This window comes from Astyanax mexicanus, chromosome 8, assembly GCF_023375975.1.
Source record: "Astyanax mexicanus isolate ESR-SI-001 chromosome 8, AstMex3_surface, whole genome shotgun sequence".
Lineage (NCBI taxonomy): Eukaryota > Metazoa > Chordata > Actinopteri > Characiformes > Acestrorhamphidae > Astyanax > Astyanax mexicanus.
The window spans coordinates 23,684,051-23,703,869 of record NC_064415.1 but is presented as its reverse complement, the minus strand read 5'-3'; the positions used below and the strand labels follow the sequence as shown (position 1 = coordinate 23,703,869).

The 19,819-nt window shown below is 35.5% G+C and overlaps 1 protein-coding gene across 2 annotated transcripts; it reads right to left on the bottom strand.

Moving 5' to 3' along the window:
• Positions 1-27: 27 nt before the first annotated feature.
• si:dkey-9k7.3 (circularly permutated Ras protein 1) lies at positions 28-19,109 on the bottom strand. 2 transcript variants are annotated; one of them, XM_015605548.3, is made up of 20 exons: positions 18,574-19,109; positions 17,474-17,531; positions 16,740-16,826; positions 16,202-16,300; positions 14,839-14,925; positions 14,626-14,723; positions 13,556-13,756; positions 13,416-13,466; positions 12,716-12,805; positions 11,646-11,797; positions 10,538-10,619; positions 10,331-10,455; positions 9,421-9,505; positions 8,442-8,548; positions 7,055-7,164; positions 6,539-6,650; positions 6,307-6,447; positions 4,347-4,440; positions 3,985-4,035; positions 28-1,039 (listed from the first exon to the last, which is right to left on the bottom strand). In XM_015605548.3, the coding sequence occupies exons 2-20, from the start codon at positions 17,529-17,531 to the stop codon at positions 944-946; spliced, it is 1,926 nt and encodes a 641-aa protein (XP_015461034.1). In that variant the 5' UTR covers positions 18,574-19,109; the 3' UTR covers positions 28-943. The 2 variants fall into 2 exon arrangements, with proteins under 2 accessions (XP_015461034.1, XP_015461035.1); XM_015605549.3 differs by having other exon boundaries at positions 3,985-4,032; positions 18,574-19,104.
• Between the last annotated feature and the right edge of the window lie 710 nt (positions 19,110-19,819).

Below are 19,819 nucleotides of genomic sequence, written 5' to 3'. Positions count from 1 at the left end.
ATTAGAAAAAAAAAATACTTAAGACAGTTTTATTTTTTTAAATATATAAGATTTATTATTCAAAAGCATCCGTGTAGGTTTGAAAAGTTTTTTTTAATATATCTGCTTTCATTAAAGCAGAAATCAGTTTGAGTTATTTATGTTTATAAACCTTCTGAGATGTAGTATATTAGTTGCAATACTGCATTACAGATACATGGATAGTTTTAAAGTCAAACATAAAATATTATACTACATTCTCTGGAGTAGAGAATTTACTGTTAGCACTATTCTAAGCTCTAAGCAAAAGGAAGATCTATACAGTGCTAAAGTATAGTTTTTTGTAACTCTATTTGGCAATATATTATACTACAACTATTACAAAAGTTTGTTCTGACACTAGCCATTGTTTTTTTATACAATGATGTCATAAAACAGCAGAATGTAAATCACTATGTGATCATTTAGTGGTACCATAGGGGACGGCTTTGGATTGTCCACACCTGTATAAGTTGTGAGGTGTTATCTTGTGAGTACCCGGGCATGCTCATGTCAAAGCACTGTGAATGAGTTGAAGTTGGATAGATAGGTTTCTTTCAGTTCAGCCCATACCTGCATTTAACATTCATTGATCCACAGTGTCATGTGTGTAGCATGTGTGGAATATGTCATAGAAGGCACTATCACCCACAGAGGACAGTGGCAGCAGGTGGTAATAATTGTGATCGTCATTGTCTGGCTAGAATTTGTCCAGGCGATGGCGAACAGACCAGCAACTCTGTCAGTCATCACACCCATATTCAATGCAGTGTTATTCACCTTTCATGGAACTTGGCAAAAGTCATGGAACGTGATACTAGTTTGTGTCCCTTGGCATTTGACATGTAAGTGCATATCCATACGTCTTGATAAAGAACACTTTTTTTTTTCTTTGCAACCCGTGCATGAAGCCAAAACCGCCATTTCAGCTTTCCAACACGGCCACCTTCCGGCCCTTTTGTCCGACACTTTTCGCTCTCTTCATCTGGTACACCACCTTCGCTGCCTCATCCGACAGACCCTAAAAGAACATCACAGTCTGCTTAGTTATCCAGTTCTTTGTGTGTGTGTGTGCACACTTATAAATAAATGTGCTAAACAGAACCAAAGGGTTCTCTGGAGTGATGCCATGAATCAGGGATGCACAATTCAGGTCCTGGAGACCTAACACCCAGGATGGTAGGTCTTCTGGACCAGAATTGGGTACCTAGGTTGGAGGGGTGTCCTTTAAATGGGTGTCTAAATGGGTAGCTAAGACAGACAACTTAAAGCAGCAGTCCCGAAGATTTTTTTCTTTTAAATTCAATTTTAAAATTTAGTGTTCCTAAATGGGGACAGAACTAAATATTAAAATAAATCACATTGATGTGTTTGTACTACCATTCCTGCAAACCAAATATTATAATTCTAAATCAGTGTTTGGTAGGTCCTGAGATATTTTCTGGCTATAACAGCTTTTACTAAACCATGTTGCTGCTAATTGTGCTGATAGAAGAGCAGTGTTGGTAGTAACGGCGTTAAAACTAACGGCGTTACTAATGCCGTTACTTTTTTTCAGTAACGAGTAATCTAACTAATTACTATGACTGTAACTATAACGCCGTTACCATTTTCCACACCCCGTTACTGCACGTTACTTTAGACGTTTTTTTTTTTGTTTTAACTTCGCTTTGCCCTGGTTAACCCCTCCTCTGTCCGGTGAACTTGAGCTTCTGGCCGCTGTGCCTGTGGTTTGGCGTGGTGAAGTGAGGCACAATTGTGACGATTTGCGTGCTCTAATCAATTCAGTGATTGCCGTGGACAGGCCAAGTTCCGAATTAAGGACGTTAAGCTCTTTTTAGCTACTCCGGTTTTTGTGGTGCTGCTGCTTTCTCTTTTAGAGCTTAGATTCTCTGCCCGAACCCGACCTGACCCGAGGACCGACCCGAAATCGGGCTCCTATTTTTTATTTTACATAAAGCTCTGGTGTGATAATCACAATGTTGCTAAGTAACCAATTATTATTGTTCACTAAAGCGAACGAAATAGCGAAAACTGAAAGTGAAAAAACATTTGTGTTAACTGAATCTAATAAAAACGGTAATTAAAAGGAAAAACATAACTATCTCGAACTGTATTTTGTGTTTATAAAACTAACTAAAACGACCTAAAATTACTGATAAAATACCCTAATTTTCGTGTTTAATTTATTTATAAGCGCTGTTGTACAGCGGAGTTGTACAGCGGGCGGTGTCATGCCGAGCGCGCGGCACCTGGTCCGTGGCGTTAGTTCTTGTGTAAAGCACTCGCGGTAGCCGCAATACGACAAAAAAAATAAAAAACAAAATAAAATTAAACTGTAATAAAAATGAAAAATGGAATCACGTAGCTCTGGGCGCACGTGAACGCCTCCGCGTTTGACTTGCAGCACTGTGTGTAGCTGTTCTTAAAAATCATTTTAATTAAATAATAGTTATATGCTTTTATGTTACAGTGTTAATTAACATAATTCTGATCATATTTCGCTCATTCAATCAGCCCGAAAACAGACAGTTTATGGGGCGGATCGGGTCGGGCTCATGATGACAGTTCATGGTTTGGGCAGAACGTGCACGGGCTTGGGCAGAATGTGCACGGGCTAGGGCTGGGTCAGGTGGGATTTTTTGGTCCCGATCTAAGCTCTATTTTGGTGAAGCTGTTATATTAATACCATTTTAATGGTCATTAGATTGTTGTTTTTGTCCATTATTTTGTTTTTTTATATATATATATATATTTATTATATTATATATTTATATTTATATTTCCTTTGAATGTGGCTTGGTTTGTTTAATTTCATCCCCAGACGCGTTTTTCCGTTTTTTCCGTTTTTTTCCAGTATTACAAGTTTAGTAATTTTCTTTGGTTGTGTGGAGAATTTCGTTTTTTTTCTTTTGAAATTCGTTAGATTATATTTTTGTCAACATTTTGGGTTTATTTTCGTTTGTTATTTTTCTAATAATAATAGTAAATACATAATTGATTTCCTTTTTTTTTTGACAGGCGAATAATAAAAGTAACGCGATTGTTACTTTTACTGGTAACTAGTTACTTTTATAGTGGAGTAACTCCGTTAGTAACTCAGTTACTTTTTTGGAGAAGTAACGAGTAACTATAACTAATTACTTTTTCAAAGTAACGTGCCCAACACTGTAGAAGAGCTACTGTATGTGATACTGAATAATAATAAGTAATTTTAGAATAGCAAACTCAATCTTCATTTGCTCATTCATACTTACTACAATAATACTACAATAAACCAAATAAACATAGAATTAGAACTGAAGAGAGCTGGCAAGCTAAAAGAGAGCAGGTCAGGGTTCTTGATAAAATTAACAGATTTATCCACTCTGAAAAGAAACTGCACCACAGTGCATGGTTCAAAAATACTTTTTAGGATGCTTGGTGCAATCTTACCAAAATCTTACGGACTGCCACTTTAAGCTGAGCTAACTAAGCTAGTTAGCTAACTTTGGTCATTATAAGATTGACAGTCTTTCTCTGTGTAAATTCTTAGTTACCTCCCTAGTTACATATGATTTGAGTAGCAATGCACAGGTAAATTTATGAATAGAATAGCACTACTAAGGTTCATATCCTTAGAATGGGACTAGAACAGCACGACTGAAATATAATTATGATTAGAATGGCACTGATGAGGCAAATGTAGTAAAATGTGTTATTTGGATAAATAAATATTTTTAAACTGTAGTTTCGTGACAGTTTTTGTTTGGAAATGCAAAAAATACATTTAGGCAATTTAATTTATTCAATAGTCAAATTTAATGACCTGTAAAAAACAAGTTTGATATTCAGCCTTTGACTAAATGTTTTATTTTGTTCAGTTTGCAACACATTTAATTTTGTTGCATCTCTATTAAAGACACGTACATGTAGTGAGTGCGTGAGAGTGAGACAGACACAAGTCTTCTATGTTTCAGGGCTTACCGTGGAAGGTTTGCGGCTGGCAAGCAGTGTGGTGTCTTCTGTACTATCCTGCTGAAGAAAAGTAAATAGGTTAAAGTTCAGCAACATTGACTCTGTGACCCAAACCGGAACAGCAGATTCTCATCTCATGCATGAGAAGAGATACTCACAGCCAAATACCACACAATTTTTGAGTTCTTTGTGTGTGAACAGATACATGAGTGTACGTGTGGATCTTCAATGAGATGCAGGAGATTAACACATAGCCTGGCGGCAGAAATCTGAACACTGGCTCCAGCTGGTGTTTGTTGTTTAGTAGCAAATAGATCTGCTGATAGAGTAATCAATATGTAGACATTAAATCAGTAGTGCTGTGTTCTGACCTGTGTGTCCATGGTGAGGTCATCACAGATCATGCTCATGGTGCTGATCCAGTTACCATAGATGCTCTCCTCTTTAGGAATTGGCTTCTGTTCACTGTTGGACACAATAAACAATTAACAGCACACAATTAGGGTTAAGGCAAATTGCTCAGGAGCATTTTATGTATGCAAAGGAGCTGTTCCTTTGGGTGGTGGGTCATTCTCAGCACTGCAGTGACGCTGGAATATTGGTGGGGTTTCAGTGTGTGTTGTGTTGGGAAGAGAAAATCAGACAGCAGTGCTGCTGGGGTTTTTGAACACTGTCTCTACTCACTGTTCACTCTGTGCGCCACCATGTATAATATTAGTCCAAGACAACACAAGTAAACACAAAATTAAGTTTTTAAATAAAGGTTTTTTAATATTAAGGGAGAAAAGGACCAAACCTATATGGCCCTGTGTTAAAAAGTGTTTGCCAATGCCAATATCCAAAGAAATTTAGGAACAAATAAGAAAGAAAGTAATTGAGATCTATCCATTTAAAAAAGGTTATAAAGCCATTTCTAAAATTTTGGGACTCCAGCAAACCACAGTGAGAGCCATTATCCACAAATAGTGAAAATTTGATACAATGATGAACATTTCCAGGAGTGGCTGGCCGACCAACATTACCCCAAGAGAGGTAGAGTGATGGCCTGGGCTGTTAAATGGAACCATGAATTACACTGTCCAGCAAAAAATCCTGAAGGAGAATGTCCGGCCATACGTTTTTCTGACCTCAAGCTGAAAGAACTTGAAAAGATTCTGCAGCAGACAAGTCCAACAAGTCCAAAATGAAGACTTTGGAGTGGCCTAGTCAAAGTACTGACCTGAATCCTATTGAGATGCTGTGGCATGACATTAAAAAGTGGTTCATGCTTTAAAACCCCACCGTTGTGGTGGAATTACAACAATTCTGTGAAGAAGAGTGGACCTAAATTTCTCCACAGTGCTGTGACTCAAATCAACAAGCTACAACAAACGCTGGATTGCAGTTGTTTCTTCTAACAGTGGCCTAACTAGTTATTTGGTTTAGGAGGCAAACACTTTTTCACACAGGGCCATGTAGATGTGTATTTTTTTTCTCCCTTAATAATAAAAAAATGCAATTTGTGTTTACTTTTGTTGTCTTAGACTAGTATTTAAATTTGTTTTAAGATCTGAAACATTTAAGAGTGAAAAAAATAAGAAATTATGACGAGGGCAAACACTTTCACACCATCTGTTGCTGCACAGTTTGCACTAGTCATCTTTTAGTTCTTTTCTGCTGTTGGTGGACTAATCTTAGTGCAGCAGTGACATTGGGGTGTTTTAAAACTCTTGCAGCACTACTAACACACCACCACTATGTTAGTGTCACTGCAGTACTAACACCCAAATAACAGCTGCTCTGTGGGGCCTGTCCATTGAAGAATAGGGTGAAAGGAGGATAATAAAGGATAAGGAAAGAGTGATCAGTGGAGAAAAAAAATATGATTTTGTGTTCCCACAGGCAGAATTTATGTATATTTCGCAGCATATTTGCAGTTTTTTTAACCATCCTATTAAGTATCAACATAAAGCAAAGGTGGTATCAGAGTTGATGTAATGTATCTATTGCATTTGGAGAGGACTTTCTATGATTGCCGCACCAGTGTTTATCATATTTTTTATCTGTGGTCACAGTAGGTGGAATAGGTAGGGTAATGTGTGTAAAGTTGAATGGTCTGCTAGGCCACAGAAAAACAGGAAGCTTCCAAATAGAACAACTAAAAGACAATGTGATGTCACGAACTAGCCTTCAGCCTACTGATGTTGATGTTTTTTTAAATAAGCACACACTTCTGCTGCGGGTTTTGTTTTTTCTCTGCAAGACTATTTACTCTGTCTGTAACATAAATCACTTGGGTCCAGCAGATCCGAACCAGAGCCTAGTAAGCACCCCTGATAGACCAACACACACCTGATGTCTTTGAGAAGGTCCTGCTGGGCTTTGAGTTGACTCTGAGCCTCCTGTATCCTGCCCTCCATGGTGAGCCTGGCACACAGCTGAGCACAGTGAACCCCCAGCACAGACATGTTCAGACTTCCTGCCCAGACCCAGCTAAAGGAGCACAAAATCAGTGGGTGAATCATTTCAGATCAGGATATACTTCTAACAAATTATAATGCTAAGCCTGGCAATGGTATGCTACCTGCTGGTTGTCACACGCTTCTGTTGAGAGATCACTCTGGTCACTTTCTTCAAGTCTCGTGTCTTAAAAGACAGCTGCAGCTGGAAGGGCACCCGATCCCTTCTCTGAAAACCTACAAAAACATTAGGATTTAGCACCTTCTATACTCTAGCATTTTGCCTTAGACTTTTTTGTGCTCTCATTATGCTTGGTGTAAAAACATGGTAATATGAAGCACAATAAAATAAGACACTAATAAATGACATGTAAAATATTACATAAAATACTATTAATATATAGAAACTGGAAAAGGTCGGAGCACAAAGGAAAAACAATAAAAATCTAAAAATAGCAAATATCTAAACCTGAAGAAAAACCTGATTTGCTTCTAAAAGCATGCACCAACATCCGCCCACATAAATACAAAAGAACATGTTCTCAGAATGACAAGCCAGCTTCATAGAAGTTTGCTTCTTTAATCTGTTGACACAAATAGGGTGTCACGTAGTCAGGAAGACTACATTTGTCTTCACTTACTGTCCACTTTGTCAGGTCTGACAGCAAACTGGAAAGTGATTTCTACTCCATCTGTGACATTGCCAATCTCTCTCACCAGCTTGTGATTTTCCTCTTCATAAGGAAAATACCTGGTAGAAAAAGCACAAAAATCATATTAAACTTAAAGAAGGCATAAAGAAATGTAAATGTACTCATAATGTGAAAAAAAAACTTTTAAATCTAATTTATATACACTAAGGTACAAATAACATGGACTTTAACCCCTCGTTAAAAACAGAAGTGAAAACAAAAAGCATAGAAGGATGGTCCCAGATTTTGATTCCAAAATGTATTAAATATATATTTTTATTTAATAGGTTTAAGCCTATATTGTAAAAAGGCTGTTGGGAGTGAGCTTTTCCATCATAGGAATGTATTGCTAAATAAGGGTTTATCCACAACTACTAGAAAACAAGTTTCTGCCATCTCAAAACATAATATATATATATTGTGTGTGTATATATATATATTTTTGTCACAGGAAACTGAAAGTTCACTGAATTACAAATGTGTTGTTTGTAAACCAATATGCCTAAAGTCATGTGACAGGAGTATTATTATGTCCCATCTTATACAGGCTCCTGAGGCAACAGTTCTTGATTTGCATACCGCTTTTATTTGATTTAATAATATAAAACTCCTCTAAGCTTTTTCTTATTGTTCTTAACACAGCCACGGTTAGTACAAAAAAGTTCTTGATGCTACAATACATTCTAAAAACGTACACCATAAGCAGCGATGACAACAGGAAGAGATTTTAGCACAATGCTTATGCCTTAGTTTCTTTAGTTATTGCTTTTTATTTTTCAGTCTAGTAACTAATTTGCCTATTGCACTGTCTGACACATTTATAATTTTAATTAAAGATTTTGAAATGTCTGTATGAAAAAGCATTTTGAAAATTAGAAAGGAAAGTTATGGTTAAGTAATAAGAGTAATAAGTATTAAGAGTAATAGTTAATAATAATATTATAAACTGCTGGGCAGCTGTAGGGGTTAGGTTATAGTAAGTTACCTTAAACCTAATTGTACCAGGGACCAGTAAATTTAGGGTAAATGGTGGAATGTGACCTGTGAAACCTGTAGAGTCATTTGAAAAATGTAAGAAATATTTATGGAATGATAACTGTAAATAAAAATGTACAGGTAAACACCCACTGTATAAACACTGTATGTCATACTGCTCCAAAAAGGACAAGCAAAGTAACTGTGAATTGGGCCTATGATTCAGCTAAGTTTCATGGTTGTACCACTACTACTGTTAATGCTGTGGCAGAAGAAGTGTTTATTTTTGTGGTGAGCATTAATAAATAAGAAGAATATTTTATAGAAAGCAAGAGAGAATGATATGATCATTTATACTCACACGCCTTCCGGTGCTATTAGAGTTGACACAACATTAGTCGCTAAGACGTTGTCAGCCAGAGCAGTCTGAATTTCTGTAGCAACTGTGCCGATGTTGACTATGTTGATCTATGGATTGAGAGGAAATTAAAATGTTATTTATTTGGAATCTACTGGATTTGAAGCGGAAATTCTGTGACAGTTGTTCTGATGGTTATCTTTTTTAATCTGTGGTCACAGTAGGTGGAATAGAGAGAGCATGTAAAAGCTGAAAGGTTTGCTAGACCACAGAAATCCAGAAAGTTTAAAAATAGTACACCAGAAAGATGCGGTCAACACTAATTATTAGTGCAATAGGTAATGGAACTAATATGCATCTGTTCTCAACTTTCTGTTGGGAATTTGAAAGGACTGTGTTCTTAGTTTGTTTGTTTGTTTCTCAGTTAAATGTAAACATAAAACAACAAAATAAAAGTTATGTAGATATTCTCTACTGTAACCAAATAGGTTATAGGGCTAGTGCGCTCACAATTATTTTAATATTTATATTTAAATTTATAGGTACATATTTGAGTAAAACGAACGTTGTTGTTTTATTCTATAAACTATGGACAACATTTCTTCCAAATTCCAAATCAAAATAATGTCATTTAGAGCATTTATTTGCAGAAAATGAGAAATAGCTGAAATAACAAAAGTGTCCAGAAATCAATATTCGGTGAATTAACCCTGGTTTTTAAATACTGTTTTTTTTTGCATCTTGGCATGTTCTATTATCATGGCAGGGCTATGCACGTGTTTGTAAACATTGTGCATTGTAATGATTGGGTATGTAGGTCACCAGCCTTGGTGTCTAGGGAATTTCTTATCTCTAAATTTCTGTGTACTGAAATCTTCCCTTTGCCTGATATCACAGAAATATGTAGTTAATATTTAACTTGGTTATATTCTATTAAAATAAAATCCAAAAGAAATTTTTTAGACTGTGCGAGTACACTCACCCGGCCTCCTGTGTGATCAGCCAGCTTCCCCACCTCCGCCAGCCGACAATCCTCTCCCTCAAATGTCATCACTGATACAATCACTCTGCACACAACCACACACATGCATATTACTGTAAGAACAACCCATATAGACCATGGTTCATCTAAAACTCATGTTGAAGGTTTGCAGGTGCTTAATGGCTGAACTTTCATTTGACCAATTAATTGGGTAATTTAATCTTTGTAATAAGACATACAGTGCTGGGAGCACTAATTAATCTGATTTATCAAACTACTGCAATTTTTTAAAAATAGTATAATTTAGATTATAATTGAGATTGAGATGTAACCTGGCAGAGAGAGTCTCAGCAGATAGGCTTGTGCTTCTGTCAACAAACCTGTCAATGTTTGCACGTTTTTCTTAACTTTTTCTTAACAAAAAGAGTTGTTTTTGCACCTTGTTTGAAATTAAATCTACTTGTAAAGTTCAAAGGAGCTGGTTGCTACTCTTAAAAAATAGCTATTTTAAACATATTTTTATATTGGTTATATTTTTTGTATTAAGCTTAAATAAACAAAAATAAAAATAAACAATAGTTTGCATATTTCATAGCTCATTTTTTTTACTAACAACACATTTGTTATTATATTTGCACTAAATAAAAAAAACGAAATAAAACTGTCTTTAATAAATTGTTACGTAAGAAATAAACAAATCTAAATCGTGCTTGAGAATTGCTAATATATATATTTTTTCCAATATTGCCCAGACCTAGTTGCATCTCATGTTGATTAGAATCAAATGACTGTAATACTGGAGCAGTGTCTTTTTTTTCTTAATATTTTGGCCATCCTGCGATATTTATATACTACATGTCTTTATACACAAAAAACAAGCAATGTAGACATGTAGTGCTTCATAACATACCCCTTTTCGGCTGCATGAGTGGCTAACTGGTTGTAGAAATATAGTGATGGTGGAGGAGAATGAGCAGATTCTGGTTCTAACTGGCCCAGGCCTATATTGGCCCGACCATCTGTACAAATTATAACCTAAAATCAAAGACAGAACAACTTTTAATATGACATAAATCAAACAGCCAAGTGAAACATAGTAAAATGTGGTTACAGATACCTTCGACCCGGTAAACTGAGAGGCCATGGCAACAGAGATGAGTGCGGCGGGGCCCAGAGCAGTGGCTCCATGCTCTCTTAATCTGAGCAAAGAAAAAAACAGCACAGAATCTAAATACTGCTTGTATTAAAATTATCAGTGAAACAAAATAAGAAGAATGATGATTCAACAGAAGCAAAAAGGGTAAGAGTGATATGGTTTAACACAATTGTGAAAAGTGGTGAATTCTATTTCAACTGCAATGTGTAAAAGTGGAAAAAACAGCTAGACACCCAATAAAGTTGTTTCAGGAATGAATGTTCTACACTCCTACACCCAAATAATTTACAAGCTTCTAAGGCCCAATTTCCATTTATAACACCTTCCCCTTTTTTTCAAGTAACAAGAGGAAGTGGTTAAAATCCTTCCTGTAAGAAATCTGACAACCCTTTATGAATCCAATACGTCATTAGAATAAATAAATAAAAACCACACAGCTACATTACTAAGCTAAAAGCAGTGCACTGTAGGCAAAACTGCCAATCTGTTGTAAGAAACAGATAAAGTTCAGCAACTCTGCTGCTGTTCAATTTAGAAATCCTATCTCTTTTTTAAAAAATGTCCATTTCACCTTAAATCCAACAGCCAAAATACTGCTAATTCAATTTAGCTAGCTCCCAAAATATACCATTAGCACTTTCTAATGCTTGTTACTCCAACAAGAATCGGGACACCCTAATCCCTAGGAACGAACACAGAAAACAAAGAGGTAGGGGCATGGGGTGATCTACAGCTGTGTTCATATGATCAGTTTTCTGACTTAACATGATATAAATCTGATGTTCCAGGGAATTCTAAATGCTTTTCAAATCAGAGAAGGTCAGAAAAAAAAAAAAAAAAAAAAGCTCAAGCCCAAAGAGAACATGTGCTGAAATAGAGCCAAAAGTAATTCTTAAAATTGGAGTGAAGTGAAAACAGTTTTTTTTGATGCTCAGTTTTGGTTAATGATCTGATCTGTTCTCTTTTTATTAGGCCTTAATCAGATAAGGTTGAAATCCATAGACTGAACTATTAAGTGCAAATTTAGCCAGTACTGTAACAAACACACTGTTATGCATATTTTACTCACTCTTTAACTCTCTGTGTTAGGAATTGGTAGGTCTCTGCAATGCAGTGTGGTGTGGAGTACTTCTCCCCCTGCTCTTTGACGTGATCATAATCCACTAGAGCCCAATCCCGTACAGAGAGAGGAACTCCTGTACCATCGCCGTACACGGTCACCTGACAATACAAACACAGACAAAGATAAGATAGGTATATCTATACTATTCTTCTGAATTGATGTATGGTTATTGAGCCAGCATTATCTACCACTGAAAATGTTGTTAACAATTTTCTGCTTAAAATTCAAATTCAAATGTAACTAGATTTTCATCTAATCAAAAATACTAGACAGATAAATCTTAAAATAAACTTTTCGGTTTAAACGAAAGGTGGACATGGAGGATATATTATGGCTTGTGCCTACTTTGCTTTGTCTTGCCACTATTGATACTATCAAATTCTACAAGAAAATAACAGGGTAACTATCTGGTAGCCAAGGCTTATCTCTAAGTGGGCTATGCAGTAAGACACTGACCATAAAAATACACTTATTGCACGATAAGTAACTGCTGCCTAAGGAAGGTACATCAATTACTTATATTTAAATTTTGGATATTTTTGCTCAATAAATCACATTTCTATTTAAATTTATGCAGAAATACAGAAAAAAACAGTACTACTTCACAAGCAACACCGTTGTTTGTGTAAAGCACACTTTACAGCAGGTTAGAAGTGAAAAATGTAGATTTGCTAAATGATGTACTAGTAAAAATGGTAATTAAAATATATTATCCATAACAACAACAACAAATATAATATATATATATATAATATAAAATCACACATTAATCTGACAACTGTAAAAAAGATATATATAAAAAAAAGTAATGGATGGTCTCCCCAAATATGTAAATACAGCACAAACAATGAAACATTAAATGAAAGAAGCTAAAAAATAAATGCACTAAAGAAACATTAAATAATATAGTTTTTTTATAATCAATTGGAAGACAGTTTCATACTCAGAGCTGGAATGACTGACTGCACTAAAAATACTTTCTGCCTCCCAGTTCTCTTTTAATTCCTTCCTCTTACCTCATCATTAAAAGTGACTAGTGCTACTCGACGGTGAGGTGAAGACTTTTGCAGGGAGGATAGTGCCATCTGCAGGGCCTCCTGAACACCCTGAAAATACACAACAAGGCATATGTCTATGTGTGATATAAAAATATCAGCTGGAAGTACAGTTATTTATTAACAAATGGTAGATATGATCAGACTTCAGTTTGAAAATATTGTTCTTGAAGGTGACTTAGGACTTCAGAGAAGACTGAAACTGGGACCAAGAACTGATGTCAGCTTCACTTCCCAGAAGAATGAAGTGAAACCGTCTACTAAGGATCTTTTTAAAATGAATATATTGCTAATCTGGTCATTTACTGGAACGTTGTGCCTTCTTTTAGCAGTTCTGTATGTAAGCTATATGTAAGCTCATGCGGTGTATAGAATATGTCAAAATGGCTTCGTTTATTGTATTATAAAAGGAATTAGAGAACTTGCATCTTACATTATTCAGAATTCATGTCAGTTCATGCCTGGGCTCAAATGATTGAACCCTTCAAACTATTATATCATATGATGGTTGATATATGGTTGTTATTTATTGGAAGAGCTTAACTGTTGCAGACCTGTTTCAAACAGGGAAGGCAGAATTAATCACATACTTCTGAGGCACATGTATTTCTTTGAGGGGAAGTACTAATGTCAATAATGCAGTAATGAAAGTATTAATCACCTGCAGTCGTGATACATACGTGGGCGATCTCATGCTGTTACCGGGAGATACCTGAGAGAAGAAGAGGTTGAAATATAAATCACATTTTATAGTAAATTATACAGAGTATACAGAAACTGAAGGAATTCACAAACATTTACCTCAGAAGTGACGCTCATGCTACCAGAAATATCAACACAGAAAACCACCAGCATGTCCTCGAGGTTCATGTAGTCTGCATCTATCTCCTCATCAACATACAGCACGTCTCTGCCTAGACTAGACCACAGAGGAGAGCGTCCCATTTTTGCTTCACTCTGAGAGAGAATATTCTCCTTACCACAGAACTCACAGCACCATGTCTACACAGGGAGAAAGAGAGAAAGCATATATGTTTCTATTTCATACAAACACTGTGTAACAATACATGAACTATTTTTTTTAAAGATTTTATCTAAATTAACATTACATTACATTACATTACATTTGGAAGACGCTTTTGTCCAAAGCGACTTACAATAGTCAAGTACAAAAGTAATAGAAGTTTAAAGGTAAAACATCTATAGATATGGCTTAAAGGAGGTCGAAGGGAAATAATAGGATAGAGAAGTGAAGGAGGGGAAGTAGAAAATGAGGTTAGAATAGTTAGTGTGTTAGAGGTGTTAAGAGAGTAAGTGCTTAATTACTTACATTAACACATGCTTCCAAATGTTTACCTTTAATTTAAAGTAATTTATGTACATTTGAGACATTTGCTGCATGAATAATAATAATAATAATAATAATGATAATGATAATAATAATAATAATAATAATAATAATAATAATTTGTATTTCTCACATTGTCTCCATATTTAGCGGAGAGCTTAAACTGTCCATCCTATCATCCAAATCAAGATAATTTTAGAAAATCTAAATCTTTAAATCAAAAAAGGGTATCATGAACTATTCAAAAAGCATTCAACTGCAACTCTGTTTTCATCATTAGCCAATCGTCACTAAATTTGTCATCTATCACTAGACATATACATGACATGAAATAAAAATGAAAATAATTAGTAAATAAGATTTAAAAATATGATCTTATAAATAAGATGAACAAAAGTGTCAAAAGAGTAAAAATCTCCAAAAGGCACAGTATTCTAATAATGACCCACAGATTAAGTTATAAAGAAATTCAGTATAAACATATAAACAAAAGGTGGGTTTGATTTTTTTTATTATTACTCACAGTTACATTTGGGTAGGTTTGTGAGTTGTTCACTGCCGACATCACCGCTCTACACTTCCCACAGCGCACTGGTTTCTGGTTGCTCTGTATACTGGATGCTGAGAGAAAAATAGTTCAGAATATATATATTTTTTAAATTCAATTTAAGACTAAAGACTTTATTCTAAACATAAATACGCTTAAATATACATATATGTGTACTGAACAGCTCACCTTTACTAATGTCCACAAGGTTTCCCACTTTGAGTGACACTACATTTACGTTGGCTTTAAGGCGAGTCTGTCCTTTAGCCTCCAGCCCTACACAGAGAGACGTAAGAACATATTACAAACTTAAATGTAAAATATTTTTCTTAACCCACAAAAGCAATCCCAATGTACTTTTTAAAATAAAACGTATGGAGTATTTGAGCTCTCAGTCTAGTCCTGTCACGATAACTATTTTTGTTTGTATAATTTTTCCAAAACTAATTGCAATTAACAATATCACTGTAAATTCAAGACCATATTAATTCAATAATATAATGATAATATAATAGCATAAAAAAGAAATTACACTCTTTTATTTATTATTTTTTAATTAACATTTTTTCATTATTATGCTGAATATTCAGTCAATGGAATTTAAACATGTTTAAATATCTTTCATAAATAAAACAAACCAAATAAAAGTACTGTTTTAAAACAAAGTCATCATACCGACCCTTTCTTTTAAATGTGAGCTATTTAAGTAAATGCAATTATTAAGGTCATGTCAATATGTGGTATGCTAAATCAATATGTAATATGTAATTATGTGTCAGGCCCACTCCCTTTGGGTAACTATTTCCAAGCTCTCTGACATTTAATTAATTAGCTTATCAGAGCTAAGCTTTGTTTATAGTCATCATTTTGGAAAGACCAGGTGACCCAAATGTTACTTTGACTCTTTAAAGTTTGCCATGGTAATCAGCAGCCATTGGCTCATCTAAGCAGCTGACACTTAACACAAACTACTGATTCCTACAAAAACGAATCAGGTTGTAAGAAAACTGGTATGGTGACCATGGTGATCATGGTGATGGTGGTTAACATGGCAGGTACCAAAAACAGCAGTGGTCCTTCTAAAGCATTTAAAAAAAGCAAGTAATGTTTAAGAGATAACTGCTCATCGGATTGCTAGAAAGTTAAATAAAAACTCCTGTTTGATGGCAGAAGGCCTTCACTGTCAGAAGTTTAAAAGGGAACTTCTAATCATAGCTGATTCATTTTGTAAACAGGTTGTGTGGACTAAAGAAGTTAAAATAGAACTTCCAAAAATGAGCAAAGGTGTGTAAAAATAGTAAACTAGAAAACATGGGGGTGAATCGACAATGCTTTGGGCTTGTGTTGCAGTCAGTGGGAGGGGGAAATTTGCGCTGGTACAGGATGCAAGGGTGTTATTATGTATTGACCATGCAGTTTGATGCAGATATGAATGATTCAGGTAACACCAAACACACACCCACCTACAGATGCACTTTTATTAGCTGAGTGAGAGGCATGTAAGACTGTGTGTGGGTGTGGGTTTGAGTGTGGGTGTGGGATGATTCCTCACCTCGAGGGGGTACTGGAGGCGGCATTGAGATGGGTTGTGTATTTGTGTATTTTTGTGTTAAACGACGAGGTGGTACAGGCGGTGGTGCTAAAGACGGAACTGCAAAAAAAAGGGGAAAAACTAGGTTAACAACACTCTCTGCATTAGCATATTGTGACAAAGCAGCACCACTTTAGCAAAGGATCAATGACTTCGTCTGATCACCGCCTTTCCAGAAAGTGCTTTTTTCTTCACACCCACAAAAGGATGTGTGTTTTTTTCTTAGCTTTGATCTGTCAAAGAACTTATCAAAAACTCTGTGAAAGCAGTTTTCAGTTTGACATTTAAAACAGAAGACACTACAGAGGACTCGTTTCACAGGAAAGGACAATGATCAGTGGGTGAGATCTACTGCAGCGCAATGCAGCAACCTGCAAACTGCTAAACCCACCTTATGTTTACTGACATTTTAAATGTCACATAATCAGTGTGCTCAGGAAGCATTAAAAGCATGCAATAGCAGAACCATGATATATGGAGGAGGTCATCAGTAACTCACCTGGATTTGGAACGACAGCGATGCGGTTGTCGTAAGGATGCTCAGAATGTGTTCTGGACAAAGTACAGGGCAGTGTCTGGGAAAGACCTGAGATCATAACAGACAATAAAGAAGAAAAAGACACAATATTAGCCACAGTATTTGCCACTGTTAGTGAGTCTGTGAGGGATTTTATGGTAGAACATTTTAGAGGGACAGCTGAAACTATTTAATGTATGCTCATATATATTAAATTAAAGAAAATACAATATAAATTATATCTTATAGATTATATAAATTTACCTTTTTATTTAATTTTTTGTTCTGTTGTAACCATATGAGTCCGAACTAAAGGACTATAGAGACGGCTTTCAAGATGGCTGCCATGTTTCAGACATAGCCAAAAAGATAGACCCCCTCATCCACTATGTGCTGGGGTATTCAGATGTGTCATTTTCCCTTTTGTTTCACTTTCATTTCTGAAATAAAATGTGTCTTGCCACTTTTGACTCACCCTATTTGAGGGCTCGTATTGTTTTAATCTCTCTCAAAGATAATATTTCACTAATATTTCCCAGACAGTGATTAAGCTTAGTCTTGGACAACATCGTAAATTAATGAAAAATTCATAACAGTTATTAAATTATTTCTACTAGTTATTGAATAATTATTAATTAATGAATAGTCTTAAAAATAAACCCTAAAAATAAACACAGACTAACTTTGCTTTCAAGCTCATGAATAATGAATCTTACCTTCAGCCAGACTCTCAGGCCTCCAGTTGCAAACAACATGACTGCAGGCAAACTCCATCTGGAAAGTCAAGACAAGAAAAACAAACAAAGAGAGATAAAAAAAGAAAAAGGTCAGTAGAATAAGTATTAATGATACATCTAAATATGTCAAGGGTAATCCTGTAGTGCTCAACAGGCAAATTCCAGTACTGGTTAGACTGCTATTTAATTTTTTTCCTAATCAAGCAGTTTTCTGTGTGCTTTTTGATCAAACACTTAGGAATCACCTTTATGCCAATATCCTTTTAAACCAAGCCCTTATTATATGTACTTTTACTCCTGAGTAATGTTTGCATACAACACACTGCAAGTGTAGGGCAGCTGTATGTCTCTGAATAGACAAACAGAGCTAAAGTTTATCTGAGAACTTCATCTGCAAACCTTCATTTCCTGTTGAAGGCTGCAGAATTGCTCCTAGACTGTAATAAGGCTTTTTTTTTTTGACATTTTCAAGCCACATGCTTCTCATGGTCTATCAGACTACTTTGGATTAGGGCTGAAAATCATCACTTTTTAAAATGTATGTTTTTAGTCTTATTGAGTGTAAGAAATATAAAAAACAGCAGGAAACACACAACATCTGGCTGTAAATCAGATTAACAAATAAAAGGACCACAATATTTTAAATGTGGGTTTCTGCACACTATTAAAATATACAGAAAACCACTAAATCATATTGTGACCACATGGCACACAGAAATACCATGAAGCAGATCTTTCTTTTTTTCTCTCTCTCTCTCTCTCTCTCTCTCACACACACACACACACACAAAGTAACATGTATACACACCTTTTGTAACCCTGTCCTGGAATTAACATTTATTCATTTGAATGAGATAATGACCACTAAAAATAAGACCACATTAATGTAACTTCTGTTTAATGGGATAACCTTCAGACACCACATTCAGGCTTTTTGATCTGACACAGACTGAATGAATCCCCTCAGTACACAGATAAATAATAACTCCTTACCTCCTTTAAATTAAACTGATGACCTCCACAGATCTATATCTACAGTCTCTTTCACCATGAATAAAAAATGCCATAAAAGAAAGTACCTTTTAGGTTATTCCGCTTAAGCTGAACGTCTGAAAGTGCTGCTTCTTGCTGCGCCTCCCATTTGAGAAGAAGATGAGAAACAGGAAGTCAGGAAAAGACTAACGGAGTGTGAACGACAAAACATGCAGAGAAAGACTAAAATGAAACTTGTGCCTGCTGCCGTACTAATAGTCTCTCTGCTCAGTCTCAGAGCTGGTTGCTCTATTTCCTGTTTATGCATATGAGAATGAAAGTCAGACTCGGTCTACCTGCAGGTGTGACAGGTTCTGCCTTCTGCTCTATTCTACCAGCTGCTATTGCCTCTGCTTTGGACTTTGACACTGCTGAAGTAATACATTTCAAGCAGTCACATTTACACCAATCAAAGATAACATTAAGACAATCTTTTTGTGTCTACACCTATTATCTACAGCTCTGAAAAAAACAAGAGAACACTTCAATTTCTGAATTAGTTTCTCTGATCTATCTATTTATAGGTAAATCTTTGAGTAAAACGAACATTGTGGTTTTATTCTATAAACTACGGACAACATTTCTCCCGAATTCCAAGCACAAATATTGTCATTTAGAACATTTATTTGCAGAAAATGAGAAATGACTGAAATAATAAAAAAGATGCAGAGCTTTCAGACCTCAAATAATGCAAAGAAAACAAGTTCATATTCATAAAGTTTTAAGAGTTCAGAAAACAATATTTGGTGCAATAACAGTTTTCATGCATCTTGGCATGTTCTCCTTCACCAGTCTTACAAACTGCTTTTGGATAACTTTATGTCACTCCTGGAGCAAAACTTCAAGCAGTTCAGCTTGGTTTGATGGCTTGTGATCATCCATCTTCCTCTTGATTATATTCCAGAGGTTTTCAATTTGGTAAAATCAAAGGAACTTATTTTTAAGTGGTCTCTTTTTTCAGAGCTGTATTTTTTTTTTTTTTAGATCCACTAGGCATATTGGACACATTATAGTTCTATAATTACAGACAGGAGCCTCTCTGCATACTTTATTATCCTCCTTTCACCCTGTTCTTTAATGATCAGGACCCAAAAAGAGCACAACAGAACAGGTATTAAATGGGTGGTGGGTCATTTTCAAAATTGTAGTGACACTTAAGTGTTGGTGTGTAAAATTGTGACACCAGCACCATGTCAGTGTCACAGCATTGCTTAAAATGATCCAACACTCAAATAATATGTGATCTCTGATCATTGAACAGTGTGAAAGGAAGATAATAAAGAATGCATTGAA

Bases quoted from the DNA above. Each gene is read 5' to 3' on its own strand.
- si:dkey-9k7.3 (XM_015605548.3), bottom strand. From the start codon at position 17,531: ATGGAGTTTGCCTGCAGTCATGTTGTTTGCAACTGGAGGCCTGAGAGT. The intron at 10,620-11,645 runs GTGAGTAAAATA...TTCTTTGCTCAG, and splicing joins CTAACACAGAGAGTTAAAGA to ATTAAGAGAGCATGGAGCCA. The intron at 8,549-9,420 runs GTGAGTGTACTC...CTCAATCCATAG, and splicing joins CTGATCACACAGGAGGCCGG to ATCAACATAGTCAACATCGG.